The following is a 22,660-nucleotide window of genomic DNA, read 5'->3' on the forward strand; positions in this document are numbered from 1 at the left end:
GCGTCTTTCATCGTCCAGCCCTTTTGTGCAATAATAAAAATTGAAGGAAATTAGGCGTTGGTCCGGGGGTTTTAGCATCGCTTTTCGTCCGCCAGCAGAAGACAAAAATGCGCGAAACTAGTACGACCCACCGCGCAGACGTTGTTACGCAACATAATTAAGGCCACTCACTAATCGATGCTTAATGACCGCGGAAACTTTTGCTTGGAAATTACCGCTCCGTTGTCATTATCGCAAATGGAACGGTGGCCGGATACCATATCGTCGTTATTATTATTAGTGTTCGGTGTGCTAACGTCTTAGAGGACGACTTTCATTGTTTTGTTAAATATCGCAATATGAGCATAATCCTTTGCAATAAGTCTTTTAAGATGCTGATTGTTAGTTTAAGATGGTGCAAGGTTCTCAAAGCAAAATTATGACGATCAAATGACATGTTGATTCAATTTCGTGAACTGGCATTGGAACAGGCATTTGAAGCTATTGGTTATTTGCAAAGCGGTGCGGTGCAAAACAAAATGTTCGAGATTTCATGTTGCATGTTTCGAGTTTTCCACATCTACTAATTCCATCGTTATTTAGTTATTTATGAGCAATAATAACGTGATTTTTCTATGTTTTGATATTGAAAATGCAGAATTATGGGGGAGAAACACGTGATGACCAAAGTACAAGACATGATTTTGTCTCTCAGCTTCTACGATACGAGCAAACATTGTAAATTAACCGATGAAGAACCTAAGATAGTTATAAATATGGGTTTTAATGGTAAACATAACAATAATATTGCAAAACTATTCGTCAAAAGAGGGGCTAAATAATCAAGGGTTATGAAAATGAAGGTCTTGTCCAACGTATTAAAGCTGCTGGACGTCCTAAATCAGTAGTAAAACGAATTGATAAAAACGAAAAACCTACAAATTCTGTTCTATCCGCCAAAACTATGTAACAAAAATTTCTAACAAAAAAGAAGTCCCGTCATCCGACGGCCTCAAAACAAGGTTGGCTAAAAAATTACAAGTACGTTATGGTCGAAGGATGCATTTTCTCCATGAATAAGCCATACTCATATTGAATCGAAAACTTACCAAACTTGGCGAAAGAAGATTCGAGAAGGAAAACGTCTTGTTGGTCAAGATTTCACGCTTATAACAGGACAATGCAACAACCCATAAGGCCCAAGTAGTCATGCAGTGCCTTGCGGATGATGATATTGATTGATACTACCAGCCAGCCATTGTGAACCGATGTGTATCTGGGACCGAACATGTTCTTCAATTCCATCATCATTTGTATGGTATCTTCTGACTGTTGGGAAGATGCGATTGCGGATATCCAGAGACGATTCACTCCAGTCGCCATTTCCAAGACTGGTTGGCTCCAACATAAAAATAGCATAACTCTGTCTCTTACTTGGGATTCGCCCGCTGTCCCACAGACGCTTAGTATCCCGGGCTCTTTTCATGTTGAAACTTACAACTGCTCAATATCTCGATATCCGCTTCTTGCTAGCCACCATTCACTTTTTGGCACCTGAGCGGGATGCAAGAAGGCTTCTCATGTCTCCGTCGAATGTTTACTAAAGTCAATCATCCTCTAGTCTTGACCCACTATACAGTATTGACAGAGCATATAAGAACGCTTCGTCTTATTGAACTCTGAAGTGTCCATTAACCAGTGCGAAGAACGTTACCGATTTCTTCTCTTTCGAACGAGCTCTTTTGTTTGATTTATGTTTTTACGTTCATTACCCTCATTTTGGGCTCTGCTCGCTGTGTGGATTGCAAACCTTTTGTATCTAGACTCGACGATAAATTTAATAAATAAAATCCCTAAAGTAACTGAGAATTAAACAGATTTGGCTCTGGATGAATGTAGATGAAATAAGCACTCCCGTATGCATTTAGCATAAGCCCGGTGATGGTTTTGGAAGCTGAACGGTAAAAAAGTGTTTAGCGTTGTTAACTGAATAATAGGTTCAAAGTAAACCTTTTTTTCATTCGATGCATCTCGAACGAAAAGTACGTACTAGAAGTAAGTACTAGAGTACGAAGTTTATCGTTACCTACACTTCACCTCGATCGAAAACGATGTGATTAAATTTTAAAAAACAGTTGAGCAATGTTTCGGAAACAAAATGTCAATCTAACGCTGAACGATGTTAAAATGCAATTTCCTGTTCGGGTTCGGGTTTGCAGACTAACCAAAAACCCACTATTTCATGAGTACACATTCGAACGAGCATTTCGAGTGGTACCTCACATTCCAATTCCGACTTCATCACACGGAATACCGGCGCGCAGGTCGGACACCGAATATGGTTCCGTGAAATCGTACACCACACGCGGTACATTAATTGATAGCTCCGAGTGGCGAGAGCGGACCTGCATGAAACACCTCCCTCTAAATTCGCGCCATCGGAACAATGATTTAAACTGTCACCCAAATGGGCGGTCTGCACCGTTGAGTGGAAATGTATTTTCCGCGTGTCTCGTCTCTCTCCGTGTGTCGTACAGAAAAAAATCCGCTCGATTCACTCCTAATCCCGGCATATCGTCGGGCTTTTTCTTTTCGTTTTAATCCGTGACCGATCGGAAACACCGAGCACCAATTAATTATCGGCCCACTAAACCCCAAACCATAAACTCCATCTCTGCGCGCTCGATGCGCTGTAACAAAGTTTGTCCGCTCGTGCCTGCGACGGGGTCTCTCTTTCCGTCGCATCCCGTTTCCGGTGGGAAAATCTAACACAAACCCCCGCGGCCCTCAAAACACATTCGATGTGCGTCCGGTCGGCAAACAAGCGGCGATTTGTTTGTGACAAACTTCATCCACTTGACCACAAAACCGATTGCGATTGCCGACCGAGCAGAGAGTGTGTTTGAATTTCTCGAACGGTTTCGAGTTTCGATCGATGTCATCGATCGTTTAGAGATGGAGACCGGTCTTCCGGGCAGGAACCGCGCCACTTGAACAGATTTGAATCATTGTTTTTGTCCTGTTCCCTTTTTTTCCCCTTACAGTCTTATGCACCGCGAGGCACGACCACCGGCACCACAGATCCACTGCCGGATGCTGAACGGGAAAACGGCCGTCGATGGAGCGCTCGCGCCGGACCACCGGTCCGAGGCCCGATTACGGATCGATCCGAAAGTCCTGGTGTTCGTGGAGACGACGTATACGCAGCTCGGTAAGAGCATCGCAGAGCTGCTGGTCCACAACCGTATCAAGTAAGTGTCATCCCTTATTTCGAAGTCCTTTTTTAAGAATAGATCGGGTGAGCTTAAACTTAAATTCCAAAACAAATTCGCGTCATTAATCGGGGAACCCGTGGCCATTGAAACAAAGAACCCCAAGATCGGTATTACTTCTGACGGTGGACAGGAGTAAAAGATTAGGTAACTGGTCGAAGATTAGGATGTATTGGACGTGTCCTCATTGCATTCTATTTATGCATTAATCAGCGCTGTACTTGAGACATTGTGTTATTCGTGAAGTCATCATCAGTTGCGGACCTGCAAGTGAAAGTTATCAATGTTGTTGTAGTGACATACCGGGCAGAAGTAAGATGTGTGCGGTCCGGAATTGGCTTCCGCTATCGTTTTCCGTCGAAGTGCTTACATTTGTCGAACCTCTAGCTAGCGGCACGCGAAAAGAATCCTGTCCGGGGAAGGCGAGCGGTGCGGTCTGTGTGTGTTTATGAAGGACGTTGATTGCTTTTGCCTTATTGGCACTGCTGCTTGCCAATCCTTGAGCTTGACCTGTTCCTTGAATGTCCCTCAAAACAGCGTTCGGATCATTCTGTTTACCGTCCGTTGAGAGAGGTCCCTGGGTTGTACGCGCTCGGTCGATGGGCTCCGCTTGCCGGCATTTAGTTGACCGAATTTGAACAAGCAATCCTGTTGCCGTACGTGGACGTCCGCTGAGGCTGCAGCTGGACAACTGGCAACGTTGGCACAACTCGTTGGTCGCCTACACAGACAATCCTTACGCACACAACCGGTCTCCAAGATGCCCTCCGGGGCTTTTAGCAGCTTTGGTGCGCTAAACGAGAAGAGGATGCCCAGCCCAGCAGTTGCAGTTACAGTTCATCCGGTATCGAGGCGTATGACAATGCCCCAGTAATTTACTTCCGGTTCCGGGCAAACCTGCATCCAAGGCCGGTCCGAAGACCAACGGTTCCTAATCCGACGGGCACGACGACACAAACATTGCAAGCTCGGGAAACCCGGGGAAGAATTTTAGAGCAACCGGAACCCCGGGGCTCGTATGCAAATCGCCGGAGCACACCGGATTAAAGAACCATATTTTCACTTCCGCACCGCTGGCGTGTCCTGGTTTGCCTGCATCGCTTTCCTGCGGCCAAACGAGGGTGAGCCAATTTGACCGTTTCCTCCCCACCATATCCTGTGGTCCTGTAAGTAAAGTTACTTTGTTCCCGCTACGGACTAGGACTCGATTGAAACTCGAACAAAATTGGTGTTTGCTCGTCGGGACTTGAGTGCATCGGCCATGCGATCGGGTCTTAAGGGACTGTATGGTTCCCGTTTGTTTTTGCTTTTGGTACACACCTTTTCACCCAAAGTTCATGGGAATCGGATACATATTTTCTTAGCATTGGGTTTTGGAGAATCTAATTCCAACTTTGCTGGGGGTCTCTTCGATAACGATGTGAGCCAATCCTTGGGCTTTACCAAAATGTATTAGTAGACGCAACTGTAGTCACCCTCTTGTTTCGGTCGGACTCGACTTTCTCTACGAATGCTGATATTCGACATTTGCATCTGGTGAAGGACACGGTTAAAGTTTCGCTACAATCAACCAAGAACGATTGTAAAGTTTCATCCTGTGATAAGCGAAAGTTTACGCCACTCTCAAAGCATGACAGATTAGCAAAGTTTTACGATCAATTGGTTCCGGCCCTTATCGACCCAGTGTGGTGTTTGGTGCGGATTTCGTATCAAAAAGGTATTCAGTAGGTTATCCGTATTGTGTTAGCCACAAAAAGTCGTGTAATAGGTTGCATGTCTGCTAAGCTTACCGCAAGCTTTCAAAATATCATCAATTTGGTGCATGTTATTTAGTATCAAGGCACCTTTAAGCGCTGTAAATGTTATCTTCCGCTTTACAACTTGCATCCAACGACCCAGCTTAATATTCGCCCACCAAAGACTCACTGTGAATTCGGAAGACGATGTGGTTAGTATGTAATGTTAGTGGCTGGTAACGTGATGTTTCGCAACATTTTGAAGCACTCCGGAACCGGGAAGCTCGGACCATAATTGCAAGCTGTTCGTCCGCTCGGCATATTTTAGCCATCTCCTGGGAGCCTTTCTTCATGGCCGGTGCCCGAGTGACCGGAAAATGATAAGAAAAGCCATAAATTCCACCACCACCACCACACACACAACGTGAGATGAGGACACGGTGGTGGCCAAATATGTGGCTAGAAGATTACCGTCCGAAGATAACGCACCACTCAGTGCCTCACCCATTACGGGAATCGATAAATTTAAAATAATGAACCTGTTTCGAAATTCGGGCGGCCAAACGATCCATCACCGCACCACGGCAACGCCAGACTGTGTAGTTGGTGTGGAAATCTCACGCGAATTGTGCGAGTTTTTCTGTGCATGTGTCCCGGTGTATGTGTGTGTCTGCCACGGAAGGAACAGGCCAGGACAGGACTACGATGCATGGCCGGAAAATTGCACCTATTGTTGTGCAAAAGCGTGAAACGCAACGCATCGTCTGGGGGACTTTCACCGCATATCCTTCACCGGCGTGTATTTGTATGCCCCCCCCGGGGAGATGGTGGAAAACACGCGAAAAACAGCACACCCCATATGCACCACTCGCCTGCGCTTATTTGTTAGATTTTTCCACGAGACCCGCCGACCGGCCGACAACTTGATTAAAAACACGGACGTGGCCGAGTGCATCAACTCCTGGCAGGAGCCGTGTTCCTTTCCGGGGCTTTGTTTGACGAGTGGAAGCATCCGCTCCATCCCGTGTTTCCCCAGGATAACTGCGGCCGCGTCCGGTATGCTCGGCCAATTTTGAAACGAAATCCCATTTTGTGGAAATTGTTTCAACTAAACAGTGAATTGTTTTCGAAGCCAACAGCCGAACAATTTCCGGTTTCGGTTGGGCGTATTTTTCCGCTTGCGAGAGTTGCCGACCGACCAACCGACCGACCGACGACGGGCTCCTTGCTGGCCGCGAATCCTCCGCTGGGAAATCGTCTATTATCCGCTCGGCACTGCCGCTTCAAACCCGGCTCGAGCAGCAGCGAGGTGCTGTTAATGCGGATTTGAAAGCCGCTTAAGCTGCAAATGATCAGCCGCTGTCTACTTTGCTAAAGGTGTTGGCGGCCTGGGCCCGGGAACACCCTCCCCGGGCACCACCGACCGATCCGTGGCCCGCAATTAGGATCATTTTTCAAGGTTTACCCAAGATGACAGTTGAGATATGCTCGGTTGGACCTCGACAGAAACGGATAACAGCCCGCCAGCCAACCGGATCTGACGGCCGGGTTTTCAAACCGTCGATGAAGAGATTGTTGAATGCCGGAGCGGAAGCAGAAAAAGATCCATTTTTAAGTGGGGCATTGTTAAGCCTTAAATTAAATTCAAATAGCCAGTAAGGAGTTGTTGGTGGGGAAGAATGACAATCGGATGGCTCTGCTTTGTTACGAGGTACCATCATCTGTAAAATAAAATAAAATGTTATAAAATATTTCACAAGACGAGCATTCATAGACATTCCGAGGTATGGGCATTCAAATCGAATTAGAATTTTACACATGTCTGTCATGTCTTGTCAATACATCTGGGTGTTCCTCTAGGCTGTACGCGGACTTTATCAAAATGTGTCTGCCCATTTGTGACACTGGCTGACTGTCGAATTCTGCGGAACTGCTAAAATGCCTCTTTTGCAGATGGTGTTTCACTTTTTTACGTAACAGAGGATTCGACTATCGAATTTGAGATACGAACACACGAAACACTGCTGTCCGTGACATGACCGTTCTTCTTGACTCTAATCTCGGTCTTAACGAACGGCTGAAGTCTCTGTAGTGTACTCTTGATCTAGCCTGGCATCTAGCCTGATGAAAATATATGTGTGTGACTCGGTGACCCACTGTTCAAAAAAGGTTAAGTCATGAGTTACCGAAAGACGTGTTCCCTGGAGATCCTGGAGAACATCTCTCACGGATTAGGCATCAGTCGTGCGTTACGACCTTAACCTTTACTTTAGAGTGTTATTGGGAACCCACGATTCGCGTTCTACTCACGTGACCTAAGGTTACGAATGGGCTATTGGCTCGTAGTTAAAGCTGTCCGCGCCTTTAGATTACGCGTGGCAAGATATCTGAAAAACAATAAATAATAATAGTAATAGCCCGCATATTTATAATTTATGTGGATGGCAGAAATGGAATGGTAATTTGTTTCAAACACGAAGGCGTACTATGAATGTTGGATCACGGTCGAAAAAGTAATGTGCCAACAACCCCAATGTCATAAACAGAAATAGCGTTTTCGTGGCTTGTGAAGTGGCACGCCAAATAAATCAAATCAAATTTTATGCAACCTCTACTCCGAGTGTGCCAAAGAATTTGCAGATACGTCCCTTTGAGGATTTGGTTTTCTGCTAAATGCCCTTCTTTCATCATGTTTGTATACTAATGAGCGCATGGAAACGTAGCGAATATGAAAACAGGACACAATTGGCTGCACACCCGGCACACCGACCGACACCCGCTCGCAGGATAAAGAGTGAAAGAATCCCGTTAACAAGAAAGCGAAAGGGCCACAAGAAAACATTCCACATAGAGTATGGCAACATTCCGTCGGTCCCTTCGGCAGACCCCGAAAGGTTCAATCATTCGATCGACGCAACTGCAATTTTCGGTGGAAAAGTTTCTGATTAAATTTGGGACACGGATCCCGTCACGGGAAACGGGCCCATTTTCCACGACGGCATGCGGGCCCCCGTGACTGTCCGTGTCCGTATGCTGCCGACCGGGAGCAATCATGGCACACGAAATGGGCCATGCCCCACAACGGACGCTACTACGATTGAGCTTGCCCATTATCGGTTCGGGTTCGGCAGCTGGGAAATCATTTGGCTGGTTGGCCGTTTTTCCGGACCATTGCCGCCGCCCAAGACGGGGGCCATTCTTTCCGGAAGATGCTTCGCTCGGAGCAAAAGGAGCGCGCTCATCCTTGCAACGTAATTCACGGTGTCGGTGACGGTGGAGAACAAGAAAGGGAAGAACAATGAAGGAGGGATCGTAACAAAAGAAGGATTGTGATAAAACCGAAGCTCATTACAAACAGGAAACACCATCTGAGCATCACTTCCGTTATTGGCCGTTTCTTTTTTTGTACGCTGTGCAACCGAAGCCATGATGGGCTGCAATCCATTTTCGGAACTAAATCTGTACCCTTTTTTCGCGCTGGTCACTTCTCCGAGACAGATAAGAACCAACTGCTAGATGGCCCTCTCTCGCACGCCTCTCTCTCTGGTCTCCGGTGCATTAGGGAAAGGATTTTAATCACGAGCCCTGTAATTTATTTAGGTTTAAGTCGAAAGCGAAACTCGCCGCCGCCGCGCTGTTGACAGCAGTCTGTTGGCACACAACACAGCAGAAGGAACACGGTGGCCAGCTGTATGGAAAGCTCTCGTCCCCGTGGCAAAGGAACTCCTTCCCTGCTAATCCGAATTAACTACTCGACGCCAGTAAATCCATTCTACCAGAGCGCTTCTTCTTCGCTTGTAAGCGTGGTGCAATTTTGCACCACGTAAAAACAACGATTCCAAAAGCAGCGAGGGCGAGGATTTGGTCGGAAAAGTCCAAAACATGGAACCAGATTTCCCGGCCACCGGCCTCACCAGTCTGCTGTGTAGGCTCTCCGCGGTGGTGGGCGCATAGTTTAAATTTGTGCTGCAAATAGTTCCGGAACGAACTTTTTCTCTTTCTGTCTATCTCTCTCAACCCGCAGCAAGGCTTAACCCCTCTAGTGTTCCCTCCTAGAGGGAAGGGATGAAGGGACCCTCTAATGAGCGAATTAGTACTCAGCCTCCAAAAGTTGACTCTAGCATTTTACATTGCCGCGCGCGCAGCATTGGAGCGCAAGAAAAACGTCCATTCGAAAATTCAACACACACATTCCGTCGTGTATCCTGAAGAGCGTCCTCGAACGGAGCCGGGCGAAAGTGAAAAATCGCAAGCAAAAGTTTAATCAACAGGAAGATCTTCTGGCCGTTCATGCTTCATTCGGTTGGATAATGGACGTCGGTGAACGGCGAATGGTGCCTGCCGCCGCCGCCGCCGCGTCTCTGGAACACCAATAGTTTTCCCAACTATCGGGTCGGAAAGTATTCGAAAAGGGTTAACGACGGAGTTGGTCCGTCCATGGCCCGGAATTCTATCATTGTTGCCTGCCCGGACGACGGCGACGGATTGGCTGACTGGACCGGGTTCGGGAAGGGAAAAGTTGTTCACTTGATTTAGTGTAAGTTATTTCCTTTGTTTGTTCCATCCGAACGCACCGGCGAGAGGTTTTCTGGTGTTTTTTTTTTGCTTCAAATTGATTTCCTTCGTTCCGGGTTCGTTCTTTGACTTCTTACCCTTGGTGCTTCTCGTGATCCTTAACGAGTTGTTAGAGCAGTTTTTTTTGTTGGCCTTTTATTACTTCTCTTTTTCTTATGCTCCACTGAACCACGTTGAAGTTGAACGAGAGATTGCAAAGTCTTGAATTTGGTTTAAAAATTCTTCTCGCAACGCGTAAAAAGCGATATCCGCTGGTTCCGCTAGAAAATGAAATGGAAAACTGTTTACCACCACTTTCGCCTTTAGGGTGCCTTTAGAGGCCACGGGCTGATTTGTCCAATAAAGCCTTAAAGCGAGCCCACCGCCGTCAGTGGTCAGTTCGGATGCGATTCGGATCGAAATGTGTGAAAGTAAGTGGAAACTTTAGCTTGCACCGATGAAGGCCAAGGCGACCCTTAAGCCCGCCAGTGAACCGGAAAACGCGGAAAACACACGGGGCAAAAAAACAAAGGCACCCCAAAGGATTTTTCACCAACGATCCTTGAAGCCGGATTTAGTGTGCGGCTTCCGTCGTTTCGCTAACGCCATTCGTCTTCCCGCTGAAAGATCCTTTTTAGATGGTTTTTACTCGTTCCTCAAGGGGCACCATAAAACGGCACACGAAAAACTGCTGACAGTTAATCATTAGTGGTGGATGGATTGTAATTTGCTTATATTTTGCTTGCCTCCCCTGTTAGTGTCCATTTCCCGCTTTTTGTTGGCTGAAATGTTTCCGGAAAGAATTTCAGTTTGCTTCTTGCGTATTCTGTTTCGTCTTATTTGATTTCGCCGTTCCCATTGGTCCACCATTTTGTGTCTTAAAATAACATTTTCCAATTCCGATTCCGGGTTATTTCCTTATTTGTTCCATTTTTTTAAATCTCTTTTATGAATGAAGTAATTGAAATTTTTTTTTTCTCGCATTCACTGCTGCTGCTCGTCCACAGCGCTGTTGGGCAAATTGCTTCCATTAGCTTCGCCCTTTGATCTTTTTCTGCTGCGTTAAACGAGAGACAAACGGGACCCAGCATTGTATGTGCGTGTATGTGTAAGTTTAGACGAAAGTTACGGGAAGCACTTAAACCATTAATCCGGTTTCAGCCGTGCTATCTTCCGATCTTGTTTTAGCATTTACACTAGCGCGTTGGCGCTGTTGCGTACGTACCTCGGAGGGCCGTCAGAGAGGTTCATAATTTCTGTACGGAAATCTTCTGGGACCTTGCGGAAGGATCGCCGAGAGAGGTTCGTCACCAACATCAAGGCTCAGCGCTCAACCCCGGAAGAGAACTCTCGAGGTGGCCGCAAGCGTTGGGTGGTTTGTTGAATTATTTAAGCTTTGCCCGGTGTGTCGTGGTGGCTAAACTTTGGGGATAAAGAGAGAGATACAGAGAGAGAGAGAGAGAGAGACCCCCTAAGGGGGATGGCTATCGTTGTGCTTTCCATCATCGCAAACAGACTACTTTCTTACAAGTTTTTAAACACATCAAAGTACCTCAGAACTCCTCTCGGATAGCGACCGAGCGAGGGCTTCTTGGTGGTGCGTGTCCCGGACCTCCCGAAGTACTGGCGCCCGACCCCGGAAGGAAGCATCCGAGTGAGCATAATTTATTATGCCGCAATTTCGTTATTTCCGCCATCCAACATACGGACCGCGGTTTTCATACTTCGCTTTCGTCGGGCAATCGCGCTGTTCCGCTGCAGCAGTCGTGATAAGCCTTCGCGAGCCGTGTTCTTGCGCTCCAAGAAAGATCGCTCTGTCCAAAAATGGTCCGGTCCCGTTTGTTCTGAAGAAAAGCGTATGGGAAAAGTTTTTCACCGGCAAACCGTGCGTTTCGCCAACGCGGAGCTTTGTCGGTCGAACGGGAACCGGAATGTGGTTCTCTACCCTCGGGGGACTAGCCAGAGCAGAGCAACAATTATTTATTTCTCTGCACAATAGCGAACAAGTTGTGCGTGTGGTGCGTTGATGGATGGAAAGCCTGCTCGCTGATACGGAGCGCGGTTACGATTATGGACGAGATTTTTATCATTACTTTGGCTGTGTGCTTTGAACGCTGGAAGGTTCTTTTGCGAAGTTTTCTGTCTTACATGTTGCGGGGGGAAAAGGTTCGCTCAGCATAGCCCATCTGTTGTAATCCATTGTTGGGCCCGCAAATGGCGTGGCGTGGTGTTCGAATTTTGCTCTCAGTTATTTTAAAGCGGCCAATTTATAATTTAAACGTGCACGTTAAAAGTTCGGTTTGTATACTAAACGTGCGGTACATTAAGTTGAAATTTAACATGAAATATTTTTACCATTTTATTTGTGAGTCACCAGTTGGTACTTTGAGAAAGAATTATGTTTTATGTTAACTCTGCGGTCGTTTGCTATCCCAAAGGCAAAACTTGATTTGGTTTAGTTTTGAAAACCGAACACAATTAAAACTATCCCTTAGCATCCCCGCTTCGGGTGGCTTATCAGAACCCTGCGTGGCAGGACTTTTTAAGCGATCCGTTCGTACGCCATAAAAGTTCCCCTCTCTGGTGGGTTGACCAACGGATGGAATGCGGAGATACGGAAGGTGGCACGGAATAAAGCTTCTGACCTGTCAGTGGCAGGACATCGGTAGCATAATGCACCTGAGCGCCAGTACATGCCATCCGCCTCTGACAGCTCTGTCCATTGTGTTCATGTGACTTTTCTGTAACATCCTCGCATGTCATGTTCCCTCGGTTTTTGGGGATGGCGTTTTTTTGCGAATCGACGGTCGACGAAACTGTGAGCATGATGACTTTGCTCGATCGGGCTCGAGGAAGCCGAGGTTTTGAGTGACACCTTTTTATTTCGGTTGCACGTTGTTTTGGCAACTCAGCAGATCCGCGGTTGTTTTCACCGGTGGTTTTCGATCGGTGCGAATCAACTGCACAACGGAAAACGAAATGAAGTGGGGAGAGCTGGAGCTATTTTCGACGCGGCCAACAATTGGCCCCGTTGTGGCTTTGTACTTTCTCCATCTTGCCTTTCGCTTGGCGGTGATGGTGGGCGAAATCTGGAGCACTCCGTACCACTTGTGGTGCATTTTATTGGGCGAAGTTTCACAGCCCACAACGGAGCTTCGGTAGCCGTGATCGTCTAGTGGTTAGGACCCTACGTTGTGGCCGTAGTAACCCAGGTTCGAATCCTGGTCACGGCAGTGCACGCGCACTGTCACGGAAGAGAAGGCTCTTGATAATTCTTTTTTAGAAGGGAAATCAACAGAAACATTGGGCCACTCGTGGATCTTCATCAACTCAACGTGCATTAGGTACGCGCTGCTTCCACATTTCTTGCGATTCAATTATGCTACCCACTGTTGGAACCATGCTAATTGAATAATGAATCATCAAATCCTGTACAGATTGACTTCTTGCTTCGGCTTATGGGCCATGTTTGGGTGATAAAAAGCCAACCACCCCAATAAACCCGCGCGGTGTCGATGGATTGGTTGGTGGTAAAACACTCAATTAAACTGCACTCGAGCGACGGCGTACACATTTTACAGCCCATTAAAAGCATTGGTTTAAATTCAATTTCACACTCATCAATGACTCGCTAATGGCGATGGCGCGGCGGCGAGAGGTCAAGAGCGAATCTCTTATGGAGCTTTTTATTTTAAAATTCAGCCAATTCGAATTCAACACCTCGTCGTGGCCAACAGCGATGACCGTGGGATGTTTCTTTGCTGTGATGTTGGTTTCGAACTAATTAACACTTACACCTAATTTGCAGTCCTTGATCTATTCAAATGTGTTTATACTACGTTAGCGAATTTATAGTTTGAATTTGAAAACCATAATAGAAGTTATAAAGCTATAAAGAGAGCTATAAAGACTCAGGATCAGCTCTCAGCTTAATAAAAATGTCCAGTTTATAAAAATGTCCAACCATCCTATTACACGGACGCGAACGACCGACACACTGATCGACACCCTGATAAGCGCCCTGTAATTGAATTGTAGTTTACTTCCGTCCCATCGTCCGAATCCGTGACGGGGCGGGTGCATGTTTCGATGCACAAGCAATTGCACAACGGACAACTTCCAACGGTTGCTGCCGGAGTCGTTAACCGGTTTGAATCCACTTGCGATGCATTGTTTTTGTTTATTTTTACGCTCTTTTAACAAACTCAAAACTCGTTTCATAACCGATATTCGATTGGGAATTTAAATCAACAAAAAAATTATAACACATAAAATCGCGGAAGTTACTTTGGTTCCTGTTTTTTTGGACACCGCACACCACTGGGCGTTCCCATTGTGTGTCTTCCCAGCGCGCCGCCACCTTCAGGGACGAAGTGGCAATATATCAGCATTACCTCTAGCGCCTGGCGCCTTACAATAAATATTTCATATTTCACCCGTCCCAGGCACAGGACCTCGAATCTCTGGAAGCGTTTCTGGGGGAAGAGCCTTTTTTTGCTGTTATTATCATATCGCCTTTTAAGATGCCGGACATCGTTTGTCTTGCGTCTGAGTGGGGTGGCCCATTCATGGCCGTGCCAGCGTAATACGCAGCATACAGGCGACAATGATGATGATACGGCATAATATACAAGCGAGACGGGCTTAACTCGGGTATGCTGTGGACCACCTCGCCGACCGGTCGGGTTGCGGATCGTGCAAGCAGAGTCTGGGTTGTCCGAAGATATGTATCAGATCTGGCCCTCGTCCCGCTTCGCCGTTTGCGCTTCGTCGGCGGAAGATGCAATTGCAGCCCGGCTGGCTGGTAGCAGCCTAGATGCCACCGCCGGCGATATTGTCGTGAAAAATGATAGGCCAACCATTTTTCAAACAAAAATTATGAACAGACTCGCTGGGTTCGGTGTTTATCATCACCACGCGGGGTTCGGAATGCCAAACGGAGCCAGACCGCTGACACTGAGCTGTGTAACATGGTAGTTAACATTTTGATCAGCAAGTTTTTTGCGCGTGGTGCATCAGGGCTATGTTTCTTCCTCGACCATGTCAATTGGGTGGTCGTTGCTGCGCCTGGAGGAGATTAATTATCCGGCACTGCATCCGGTCTTGTTAGAATTTTCGCATTGTTGTGCGTGCGGCAAAATGTTTACTAACATCTGCATGTATTTTTTGGGATTATTAGTAAGGTTGGATAAATTCAACAAACAGTATAAAGGAAAGCATACCTTATTCTAACATTCCAAGATGATTGACTGCAGCATGACATTGGTTTCTGAGAAACTTTATGTTTGGAAACTTTATAATAATACTTATAACCTCGTTAACAACACTAACCGATACAAGAGTGACTGCATGACCGACTACCTACATCAACGTCTTTCAACATATATCTTGTCCAAGATGTAAGCTGACAAATGATCGTATAAAACCAAAACGAAAAAAAATGTTTTGTTCAAACTTCTAGCTTATTAAAAACGATCGACTTCTAATATGGTAAACTAACTGACCTAACTAACTAACAAACTTCGTTCCGCCCAAAGCTGATTTTTGAAAATATTAGACAACATACAAGAAGTTGTCCAAGATGTGGTCCATTGCATCCAAGAGTTACTCATTTGTCGAGAAATAAAATTACACGCCAAGCCGGCCAGTATGTTTACTGGACCAGCCGAGTGGCAAATTTAAGCTGCCGTAATCTCATACAAACACGTAACAGCCACAAACAGTTTGGATTTTATATATAGAAGCTATTAATAAAGAAGTCCACTAGACCAAGCAGCTCCGGTAAATGATACAATGGGATGAGAAACACGACAAATATGGCTACTCCAAATAATTTGCATGGCTTTTCTATAAAATTTGCATGCATCTATATAATTTGCATAATAATTTTGCATTTGCACCTTTGTTGGAGTTTGTGGCTGTTTTGTGTTCCGTTTACTTACAATTTGTATCAAGCTAACTCTCCTCTTATATCGGATCCTCTTATCGTCCACGTTTGACTTCGTGTGTATAGAGCGATGTAATCCCGTCAAGAATTAACCCTTTGCCAGAAGAAGCATTCTTATCGCTTGATTGGTTTTGTCCCCTGGATACCTGGACCCCCGTAATTGGTTGCACCTTGGCACGCAACCTCAGCGCGCCGCCACCCATTGGTGTTGGTTCGATAAAAGGGGGTTCCACTTGCTCCTACCACCCAGCCGCGGCAACCTTTCGAGACCTCTTTTGATGCCCTTTGCGAAGTTGTGATTAATTACGGACTGCATAATTAACATAAATCTTTTTTCCTCCTCTGTCCCTCTCTCTCTCTCGTTCCTTCAGTCCGCATTTCCCTTCTGGCGGCAGCTTACTTTTGCAATATCATCCTTTCTTTCGACCCTTCCACAAATCTCCGCTTCGCGTTCCCTTCGCGCCAACATTATGTACTTTGATAGATTTAACTTTTCGCTTCATCATCGTCTTCCACATCGGACGCCATTTGCTCTGGGCGCCGCGCCACGGTCGCGCACGGTTGGTGTGAAAATTCTGCCCCAAAGGATGTTCCCGCGCGCAGCAATGGCGCGGTGCAAGGTGCAGTTTCCGGCCTGAGCCGGTAGCCATCACTTTCGGTGACGAAAAAAAGGTGCAAATGCGCGAGCACTCAATTAGCATAATAATAAATCAAAACTTTCCCAATGACACCGGGCCCGGGAGACTCCGGGCGGGGCAAAGTGAATTGTGGACCTACACTTTTCGTTATTATTGCTATCATTATTATTACTATGGTCAACCGCCTCTGACAGTCATCCGGCACAACCCGCCCACTCTTTTCGGAGGGAACATCCGGTCATTAGAATCACGGATCTACGCCTTCCTGCTGCGGTTGAATTGTTGTCCTCGGCTCCGCCATTTCCACTGTGGCACAGTCCAAATGTATTTTTTTATTATTCCATTACGTCACAGAATATCATGCTCTCCGCCGGCCAACGGATGTGCTTGTTATGGTTTTATGGTTGACAAACAAATTGCAATTTTCCCTTTTGATGTCCTCCCGCCGGAACACGCGCCGGTGTGCAATGATCGTGCAATCATCGTTTTGTGGCAATTATCCTGGTGCTCTATGAACAAACCGCGCAAGGCGGCTAAGCCTCTGCAACGTTCCGAGGTGTTTTGCGAGGATTCAAACAAACAATTGCTTGAATCCATTTAAATCTATCATGTTATTTTTTTTTCTATTTAATGACTTTACTTTTATTTAATTACACGGTCATAGAATATTAGTTTTTTTTTTTGTCAATTTTTTACAAGTAAAGATAAAGTTTAAAAATACTTTTCTTACCATTTACCTTTGGGGAAAATGTGTAGCTCCCTTTTTATTTTAGTTTACTGCTCACCGGTTTCTGTTACTTTACTTACAGTCAACCGTATGGACATTCTAAACATTCTTTTACTGGTCCTTTTTGGTTGTTGACATATTCCAAGCATGGCCGTTACTGTGTACCAAGCTTACCGAGTGCCTTTGCCAGGCTACGGTTTACTCACCGACAAAAAGCTCTAACTAATGTAAATACATTTTGTGGAGTTTGCTTATTTGAAATGTACGAATGGACCCACAATACCAAAGCAGAACCGGCCGGTGGCAGTTAATCTCCGCTCGAATTTATGACGTTTCCGCCCATCTGTGTGCGGCTGCGAACGATGCCTGGCCGGGAAAGGGCCACGGTAGAAGTTATGCACAACCGATGGCCTCGGGATTTTCCGACTGCCCATTCATTACCGTCATAGAAGCGTCCTCCGTTCCATTTTAGAAAAAAATCCATCCGTAACTGCAATGTCCTTTCCGGGACTACGGGTTTACTTGTAACTGTTTTGCGTAATTTCTCTCTCTCTCTCACTCCCTGTACCTGAATTGAATTGTAATCCATTTTACTGCGAATACCTGCATCTGGAGGGTATGTTGTAACGTTCAAGCGGTTGTCTTTGGTCGCAAAAGCCTTTACCCCCGGCCACCGACCTACGAAGACGAAGTTACCGGACCGAGCGATACGCCGCTGTCTCGGTCGGCATCCTGCTGAATTAATTGTATTCGCCCAGTTGAGCCTGTGCTGTGCTCCTTACGCTAGAACCGTCTTCAAGGCGTTCAACGTGTGCCCCATAGCCATACGAGACATGTTATGTCAGTAGCAAAACCCTCCGTAAATGGGATGACAAGCGGAAAGTAATTTTGAACTGGGCACCGTTTGGTGAAAATGTTATTAATTCAAAGTCAGAATAGGCAGAGAGAAGGAGAGGGACAGAGTTGCAAGAGAGAGAGATAGAAGAGTTCATGGACATTCTGCTGCTGCCTTCTGCATTCATATATCCTTCTATTGGCCATACCTTGTGCATGAATTACAATTGACCACACTGTGGTGGGGCACTGGTGAGGCATTAATGCCCGCTATTGGCTCGTTTGCGTAGATCAAAACAATGTGATAAATCACAACACAAATGGTCTCCGGCTCAAGAACATTAGACACTGGTTAAACCAAAAGCCGTCCGTTACATTATCACAGCGACGCTCCACAACATCCACTGGAACTAGAATGACAGGCAACCGATCCTGCTGGACTTACTTTCTATGATTGTTTTACTTTCGGTTCACCGGGTAATGGGCCACAGCTAATAACCGTTCGCTGTGGTCTCGGTGGTCACAGGGATATGGTGGTGGTGGCTCTCGGATGTGGAATGACCACAAATTCGCATCCAATGCAACCACTAATTACCCGGCCCGAAGCTCTCGGAAAACACCGCTACAGCCAGGACTTTCGCCGGAAAAAACACACATTGGCTCGCTGCTAACAAATGAGCCATTAGTGACATGATAAGCGACTTCCGGTGTCATCTCACATTTATTGGCCTCCAATTAATCGACCTCGTTTGATGCTCTCTCCTCTCTGCTACAGGTACAAATTGGAGGTGGCGGGCAAGAGTCTGCCGGTGCTGACGAACCAGGACAAGGGCCGCTACGGGGTGATTGTGTTCGAAAATCTGGATAAATATCTCAACATGGACAACTGGAACCGGCAGCTGCTGGACAAGTACTGTCGGGATTACTCGGTCGGCATCATCGGGTTCGTGAGTCCGAGCGAAGAAACGTTGGTCGGTGCCCAGCTGCGCAACTTTCCACTCTACGTTCACACCAACCTGCGGCTGCGGGATGCCAGCTTGAATCCGGGTTCACCGATACTGCGGCTGACGCGTGCTGGTGACACCGCGTGGGGTCCGCTGCCCGGGAACGATTGGGCCATCTTCCAGCACAACCACAGCGGGTACGAGCCACTCGAGTGGGCCCAGAAGAACGTGATGGACTACCCGACCGATGGAGTGGCCCAACCCCCGCTGGCCACCGTTCTGCAGGACCACGGGCAAATCGATGGGATCCAGCGGATTCTGTTCGGTTCCGGGCTCAAGTTTTGGCTACATCGGTTGCTGTTTCTGGACTCGCTGTCCTATCTGAGCCACGGGCAGCTCAGCCTCAGTCTGGAGCGACGCATACTGATAGATATCGACGATATCTTCGTGGCCGAAAAGGGAACGCGGTTGAAGCCGGACGATGTGCACGCCCTGCTGGCGACGCAGAACCGCATCGCGGAGATGGTGCCCGGGTTCCGGTTCAATCTGGGCTTCTCGGGGAAGTTCTTCCACCACGGGACGCACGACGAAAACCTCGGCGAGGACATGCTGCTGCGTAACGTGGCCCATTTTAACTGGTTCTCGCATATGTGGAATCACCAGCAACCGCATCTGTACGATAATCTGACGCAGCTGATGGGTGACATGATGCTGAACAAGGAGTTCGCCAAGGAGCACGGTATTCCGACCGACTCGGGGTATTCGGTGTCACCGCACCACTCGGGCGTGTATCCCGCGCACGAGCTGCTGTACATAGCGTGGAAAAAGGTGTGGAACATTCGCGTCACCTCGACGGAAGAGTACCCTCACCTGAGGCCGGCCCGACTGCGCCGAGCGTTCATTCACCGGAACATTATGGTGCTTCCGCGACAGACTTGCGGCTTGTTTACGCACACGATCTGCATCAACAGCTATCCGGGTGGGCGCGAGAAATTGGACGAATCGATCAGCGGTGGCGAGCTGTTCCAGACGATCGTTTACAATCCGATCAACATCTTTATGACGCATATGTCGAATTACGGCAACGATCGATTGGCGCTATACACTTTCGAGTCCGTGTTTAAGTTCCTGCGCTGCTGGACCAACCTGAAACTTACGTCCGTGCCACCCCTTCAGCTCGGCGAGCTGTACTTCAAGCTACACCCGGAGGAGCGAGATCCAATCTGGGGCAACCCGTCGGACGATCCGAAGCACGCGAAGATATGGGCCGGAAACAAGCGACGCACCACGCTCCCGAAACTGCTCGTACTTGGCCCGCAGAAGACGGGCTCGACGGCGTTCTACACGTTTCTTAGCATGCACCCGGCCGTGTCCAGCAACCTACCGAACTCGGACACGTTCGAGGAGATTCAGTTCTTTAACGGCAACAACTACTACCGGGGGCTCGAATGGTACCTGGACTTTTTTCCACTGCAATCGAACGACACCGACGACAAGTTTATGTTCGAAAAGTCAGCCACCTACTTCGACGGGGAGCTGGTGCCGAAGCGAGCCCATGCGCTGCTCCCGAAGGTACAGCTCGTCACGATCCTGATTTCGCCCGCGAAACGGGCCTACTCGTGGTACCAGCACATCAAGGCGCACGGTGACCCGATCGCAAACAACTACAGCTTCTATCAGGTAAGTGTTGGCCAGCCACTACGCGATCTCCCATCTCCAAACTTGACTGATCTCCCATGTGTCGCTTCGAATCTGTAGGTCATAACGGCGACGGAGGCGGAACCGAAAGCTTTACGTGATCTACGCAACCGTTGTCTGAACCCGGGAAAGTACGCGCAGCATCTCGAGCGCTGGTTGGCGTACTATCCGCAGCAGCAGCTGTACATTATCGACGGCGAGCAGCTGAAATCGAACCCGATCAGTGTGATGATGGATCTGCAGCGGTTCCTCAAACTGCCCCCGTACGACTATAGCCAGCATCTGCGGTTTGACAATAAGAAAGGTTTCTACTGCCAGGTGATCGCCGATAATCGCAACAAGTGTCTCGGCAAGTCGAAAGGCCGCCAGTACCCACCGATGGACGAGCGGAGTGCAAAAATGCTGCAAAAGTGAGTACCCATGACTCGGCTGTTATCTCCCAATCGTTGGTGTATGGCTAACATCCACGTTTCGTTTTAAGGTATTACCGAATACATAACCAGGCACTGGTGAAATTGCTGAAAAAGCTTGGCTCACGACCCATCCCCCAATGGCTGAAAGAGGACCTTTCCGTCACCTCCTAACAGACACTACGGTGTTTTCCGACATCGTAAGAGAAGTGAAACACTTGGCAGGACTCTGCATTCCGCGAATAGAAAAGGGTAACGCCGGAAACGCTTTTTGTCGTTTGTCAAGACGGAAAAGGGGACGAGCACATGCCGAGCGTGTGCGATCAATGCGGGTAATCAAACAAGGTTATATTATTCTCACCAACTACATCGCGATGTGTGTTGGGGAAATGTTATTCCTACCACCTTCAGCTTATCACTTGTCGTTATCAATTCCTTTCCTGGTTTACTCTTAAGTATCCGCTGCGCTGTGATGAGGAGAAAGTGTATCATATTTTAGGCCATGTAGTGACTCCTCTTCTTAATTTGTATTTTAAATTTAGATAACACTTAATTTAGGTATATTAGGTGCGTTAGTTGACGACATCCGTTAAGCTGTAGAGTACTGCGTAGCTTGTTTGTTTTATACCAAACTTATGACACTTTAACACTTTAACGGAAACTGACCGTAGCTTGACAATTTCGTTCACCGACCTTCGCATAGAGTCGCGGTGTCGGTGCTCACCGAGAGCACCTGATAACAAATTTAAAACATTGACATTTTACATATTTTTACAAAAATAGCTAACAGGACATCCTCAAAAATGAAGGAAAAATAATTAACATCAAAATTTTAGCGGTGACTTTTCCAACCTTCGAGCTTTCGCTTGAACTTTGTGGGTTGCAGCCATTGGCTGCGTGCTTTGTGAAAGTTTCGTTCGTCCGGTGTCGCTCTCCCGTCGGTAGGTGGCGCTGTGGACATGTAAAAGAAATTAAATGTTCAATATGCGCTCAAAGGCGTTGCTCAAATTAATGAAATTATTTTTATTTTATTTTATTTCATACACCAAACTCTGGCTGCAAATAGTACTCGTTGAGTAGAATAATTGCCCGTGCGCCGATACGCTTTTCTTACGATAGGGTGTGCATGAACAGTTTATGTTCTAGTGTTTGTCGCACTGTACCCGTAAGGCCAGCAGACTTATCTCAATCACTCGAAGTAGTATTCCAGTTGATTTTGGCCCAGAACAATGGTACTTAAAGAGCTTACCCGTTCTCAAGCAGTTTAGAGAATTGAATTTTACTGTGAGAGCTTGAGACAAATTATCAATTATTGCTGATTGTAGAAAGGGAAACGAGCCAACGAGCAACAGCAGAAGATGAAACGGAAATACAAATGTACCAAAAATACATATAAATAATAGAAGTAACGAAACCGAAAGCAAATATTTAACATATCGAAGAAATGAGGGGAAACAACTGCAAATTACACAGAAAAAATCATCAGTCAGAATAAGACCGTCGAAATGAATGAGCAAAACCAACGAGTGAACGATTTAAGAGTGAAAACACTCTTAAAACTAAAGGATATCGGGGGACCCCGAATTACTGCCATGGACAGTATTTTGTTCTTCGCTTAAGCGACAGCTATTATCGTTTCGTTACCGCTGAAGGGGCAAAGCTAGAGAAGGCAATTTAGATGCACTTTCAGGTTGGGCCAGAGACGGCCTAGTGAACAAGCAGTGGCAGTGAGCATTTACACGACGCAGCGCCAGGCACGATCGACCGGTTCCTGTTTGTCGCGATTCATGCGCATCATAACAATAATCGATCGAGCCGTTTTCGTTAAAGCCACACGTCTTCGAGGTGGTGCTACGCATCTGCGATGTAAGTACTAGATAGGATCAAACGAATGTCCTAGGACGAATGGTGCGATCTCACG

General features: G+C 47.0%; 1 protein-coding gene and 1 non-coding gene across 2 annotated transcripts in view; both read left to right on the forward strand.

Annotated features, from left to right (window-relative positions):
• Positions 1–21,373, forward strand: part of LOC131215546 (bifunctional heparan sulfate N-deacetylase/N-sulfotransferase) — a 35,305-nt gene extending 13,932 nt beyond the window's left edge. Inside the window, exons 2-5 of the mRNA XM_058209937.1 lie at positions 3,024–3,230; positions 18,463–20,311; positions 20,390–20,739; positions 20,811–21,373. Coding sequence (XP_058065920.1) covers positions 3,024–3,230; positions 18,463–20,311; positions 20,390–20,739; positions 20,811–20,913 — 2,509 coding nt within the window. The 3' untranslated portion in view covers positions 20,914–21,373. The remainder of the gene's footprint in view (positions 1–3,023; positions 3,231–18,462; positions 20,312–20,389; positions 20,740–20,810) is intronic.
• Positions 12,703–12,774, forward strand: Trnah-gug (transfer RNA histidin (anticodon GUG)). Its single transcript has one exon. It is a non-coding gene; the product is annotated as a tRNA-His (tRNA).
• Positions 21,374–22,660: the final 1,287 nt, after the last annotated feature.

This window comes from Anopheles bellator, chromosome 1 (assembly GCF_943735745.2).
Source record: "Anopheles bellator chromosome 1, idAnoBellAS_SP24_06.2, whole genome shotgun sequence".
NCBI classification, from domain to species: Eukaryota; Metazoa; Arthropoda; class Insecta; order Diptera; family Culicidae; genus Anopheles; species Anopheles bellator.